Source organism: Nanorana parkeri, unplaced genomic scaffold, assembly GCF_000935625.1.
Source record: "Nanorana parkeri isolate BGI_ZX_2015 unplaced genomic scaffold, ASM93562v1 scaffold583, whole genome shotgun sequence".
In the NCBI taxonomy this organism is placed as follows: Eukaryota; Metazoa; Chordata; class Amphibia; order Anura; family Dicroglossidae; genus Nanorana; species Nanorana parkeri.
The window spans coordinates 737,119-741,268 of NW_017306851.1; the positions used below are offsets into that span (position 1 = coordinate 737,119).

Here is a 4,150-nt window from a genome sequence, read left to right on the forward strand (position 1 = left end):
TAATCCGGCAGGAGATAATGAGGCAGGGCTGACAACACTGCTTGGGAACTTAGTGCGGCGGAAGCAGTGTTGTCAGCTCACCACAGGAAGTCAGGAGCTCATAGGATTTCCGAAACATGTGGGAAGACTCCGGTGTTCTATCGAAAGCTCAAACCTATCGAGATCTCCAACTACCTCACTTCCGGTGCTCAGACAGACTGGAGCTGTGTACAGTTGCGGTGCGCATAGCGTTCTCAGAATACTCGTCCAGTTTCCCACTTGCTGAATATTGTTACAATGCAGCTGTACAGAAGCTCCGCCAGTCTTTCTGTTTTGCAGTCTAACTCCGTCTGGTCGAAATCCCCAACTTGCAAGTAGCCGGCAGTGAGGCAGTTGGAGCTTTCGACGAGCTGGAGCTTTCGATAAAACACCGGCCTTGCTGACAACACTGTTTGGGATTTCATTGTAGCTGAGGCAGCGTTGTCAGCTCATACAGTAAGTCAGGAGCTCGCTGGATTTCTGGCAGATCAGGTATTCTTCTGTAGAGTAAAGGGATAAAAAACACGGAGAAAACGCACATACACAGCGGACACGTTCTTCATATGTTTGTTTTTTTACAATTTGCCCAGATACACACTATAGCAGGGGTCAGCAACCTCAGCTGTTGTGGAACTACAAGTCCCATAAGGCAATGCAAGACTGACCGCTACAGGCACGTCTCCCAGAGCCATGGTGGGAGTTGTAGTCTCACCACAGCTGGTGCACCAAGTTTACCAACCCCTGCACAATAACTTGCCGCCGTACGGCCCGCACTGGCTCTTGGAATCATCACTTCAGCCTCGGGTTTTATATCCAAAATCCGCCACGTGTGCCGACCAATGAGGATTGAAGAGACGCAGAGACCGCTTTGGGGTTTGTTTGTTTTTTTAACATTCAGGACGTCGTTGGATTTGAGGAATGAGTTTTGGTCGCCGCCGTTGGAATCTCCGACCCCTACAGTGGAGAGGTACCAGAGGCCATCGGGCCGGAACCCTTTATGGGGCCATTCACTGTAACATTGTATCAATAATCCAGATACAGACCGGCTGGGACCTGTTACTGTATCTGATCAGAGGCTACGAGCACCAGATTATATTTAGACAGGTTCCCTTTAAAGGAGAACTATGAGGTGCGGGTGCTTTCACTCAGCCTCATAGTTCTAGCCGACCTGTGACAATGAGACTGTCACAGGTCGGCTCAGTAGATCGGGAGGTGAGCGAACACATACCGGCGTTCGCTCACCTCTCGATCCTGTCACGACTCTCTGCCGTGACAGGGGAGGGGCTGGATTCCCCCCTCCCCGCTCCGATCCGCCAGCGCTGACTGGCGGAACGGACGGGGGAGGGTACAGCTAGGCAGAGCCAGCTGTCACTCACGCAGCTGGGCGGATCCCGTCATCTAAGTCGGGATCCACTTCAGCTTCTCAGTATATAGAGAGCTGTAGCTCCCTATATACTGAGCTTAGGGTGACGGGAGGACGCTAGATTGTGTCCTCCCGTCACCCTAAGGAGAACTATGGGGGTAAACACTGACCCCATAGTTCTCCTTTAAGTCGAATCTATAGGATACGTATAGGGTACGGCCGGGACGTCGGAGAATAAATAAGAGATTCGGTTCCATAACTTCATTACAGACCAACATTGTAACAATAAATGACATCAGAAGCTAAAACAGTTTTTTTATCACTCTGGATGGAGCAGGAGAAGGTTAAAGCGGAACTCCGGGCACAAAAACATTTCACTGAACTCTATTCCTCAATAGACACAAAGGATATAAATCCACTTTGCGCGCACCAAACGCCTTTACAAGCCCGGATATCAGCATGTAAAAGTAGCGGTGACATCATCACTGTGCTGTACGTAGCCTGTGCAGAGAGCAGAGCTGAGGAGGCGGAGACAAGACCAGTCACCCTGCACAAGGAGAGAGCAGCAGTGACGGTCTTTATTAAAGGAGGGGGCGGAGACAAGACCAGTCACCCTGCACAAGGAGAGAGCAGCAGTGAGCGGTGTTTATTACAGGAGGGGGCGGAGACAAGACCAGTCACCCTGCACAAGGAGAGAGAGCAGCAGTGAGCGGTCTTTATTACAGGAAGCTCCAAGTCTTACACGGGATTACTGCACAGATCTGGAAGAAATACACAAAGCTCACCGAGATTCCAGAGGAATACACATGACTCTTCTATGAGGACAATGTTTGGTTATCCCGGAGTTCAGATTTAAAACCCCTATCGAGTTATTTTTGTTGCTGTGTCCCACTGGAGAGATTTTTTTTATTCACTTCCTGTCTTATGACACAACAGGAAGTGAGAGTAAATCTCTCCGAAAGGGGAATCCACACCCTTAGCTGTCACTCTAAGTGTTTTCATAGCAAGACGTCCCCTCCGTTCTGGTGACAACTCACCATCATTTTCAGCCCCGGTGACAACAATCATCAGAGTACATCGGCTGAATCGCAATAATGGGGACGCAGGACAGCAATAAAAACCGGACGGGGTTCCGATCCTTTCCTGCTCCATCCACAACGGGGGAAAAAATGGCTTTAGATCCACGTTAAAGGAGCAGCAAGTCAGCGATACGAGACGAATATAAAAGAGCGATTTGTAACATTCTCCGATGATGTGTGTGTCAGAGTTCTCTCATCTGAGCAGAAGAGGAAACAGCCGACTTCATATAACACTGACAGTTGTCAGCGCTGATAGAGGAGCGTACCATCAGATCCCAGGACAGGAAATCCCCCTCCCCCCTCCTCCTCCCCCCCAACAATCTGTCATCATTTTTGAATATACCCTAAGGAGAACTATGGGGAAAAGCCTTAACCCCAGAATTCTCCTTTAAATTGATATTAAAGCCTAACTTTTTTTTAAAAATTTCCTTTAAGGAGACCCTCCTTTGCTGGGGGCTGTTGATTTTATCCGTTAAAAGTTTCTAATTCCTTGTTTTCTAGTGGTTCCCCCGCAGCGCACTTCCCCCCGCCCCCTGCACGGGTGTCACCATCGTTCTAATGGAGGCACCCGTGCGCGCTCGTTTCACCGCGTGTTTTCACTGAATATTCACTTCCAGCTATTGGGAAAGTTATCCTAAAATTGATGCTGAAGTTTAATCTGCTCACTTTGTATCTCCCCAGGTTCCCCCCCCTCCCGTCTCCTTTCCCTCACAAAGCTCTTTTATATCAGCGATCTTGTATTTGTGGTTTGCTGGCCCTTTAATCGTCTACGGGAGTATCAAGGAAAAGAAAAGAAACTTATTGTTTAAGATAAGATAACAGAACTCCAGGAGATCGGACATGAAGGCAGATCAGTAGTACATAGACACCAGTGACAGGCAGTGAGTGATGGTCACATGTGAGAGTACCTGGAGGCTATTGGGCAGCCAAAGTTCTAAGCATCCAGGCCGCGTCCTCCGCTTGAACATGAAAACAGTGTGAAGAGCGCATTCCCGGGGTGCAGAGCAGGGAGATGGAGGGCGCATCCTCGGGGGGCGGGGAGGGCACGTTCCATTATACAGAGCAGCAGTTATTAGAATGAAGCCCTTTAGCTACGGCGTGACTTGGAATGCTGGATCAGCCACTGTAGAGTGATATCTGGGAAGAGAGGATTATGGGAGTTAGATGCGCCTGCGCAATGACCGAAGGAAAAAAGCAGAAGCGTTACCTGTAACGGGCCAATCGTATTTCAGGTTACAAAACACAGAATTGCGTTTAGAGCCCAATTCCAGCTCCCCCCCTCCTCCTCCCAGAACCTTATGATTGCTAATAACTGAAAGCATACATTCCTCAATTGTAGGTGGTTACCTGTAACAGCCAATCAGATTCCAGGTGAGAAAATACAGAATTACCTTTAAAGCCCAACCCCAGCCCCTCCCCCCTCCTTCCAGAATCGAATTTTAATGCTGTAAAGTAGGGATGCACCGGCATGGAGCTGGCTTCCTGGCCAATCGGGAGGCGAGTCATTACCCACGGCTAGGGGGGGAGAAGAGTGCGCGAGAGAGGAGCGAGCAAGAGAGAGAGGAGCGAGTGAGCGAGCAAGAGAGAGAGAGAGGAGCGAGCGAGAGAGAGAGAGGAGCGAGCGAGAGAGAGAGAGGAGCGAGCGAGAGAGAGAGAGGAGCGAGCGAGAGAGGGGGAGGGAGGAGGGGGC

At 49.9% G+C, this 4,150-nt stretch overlaps 1 protein-coding gene across 1 annotated transcript in view; it reads right to left on the minus strand.

Moving 5' to 3' along the window:
- Nucleotides 1–3,397: 3,397 nt before the first annotated feature.
- Nucleotides 3,398–4,150, minus strand: part of ARL8B (ADP ribosylation factor like GTPase 8B) — a 9,526-nt gene continuing 8,773 nt past the window's right edge. Inside the window, exon 7 of the mRNA XM_018562552.1 lies at nucleotides 3,398–3,597. Coding sequence (XP_018418054.1) covers nucleotides 3,548–3,597 — 50 coding nt within the window. The 3' untranslated portion in view covers nucleotides 3,398–3,547. The remainder of the gene's footprint in view (nucleotides 3,598–4,150) is intronic.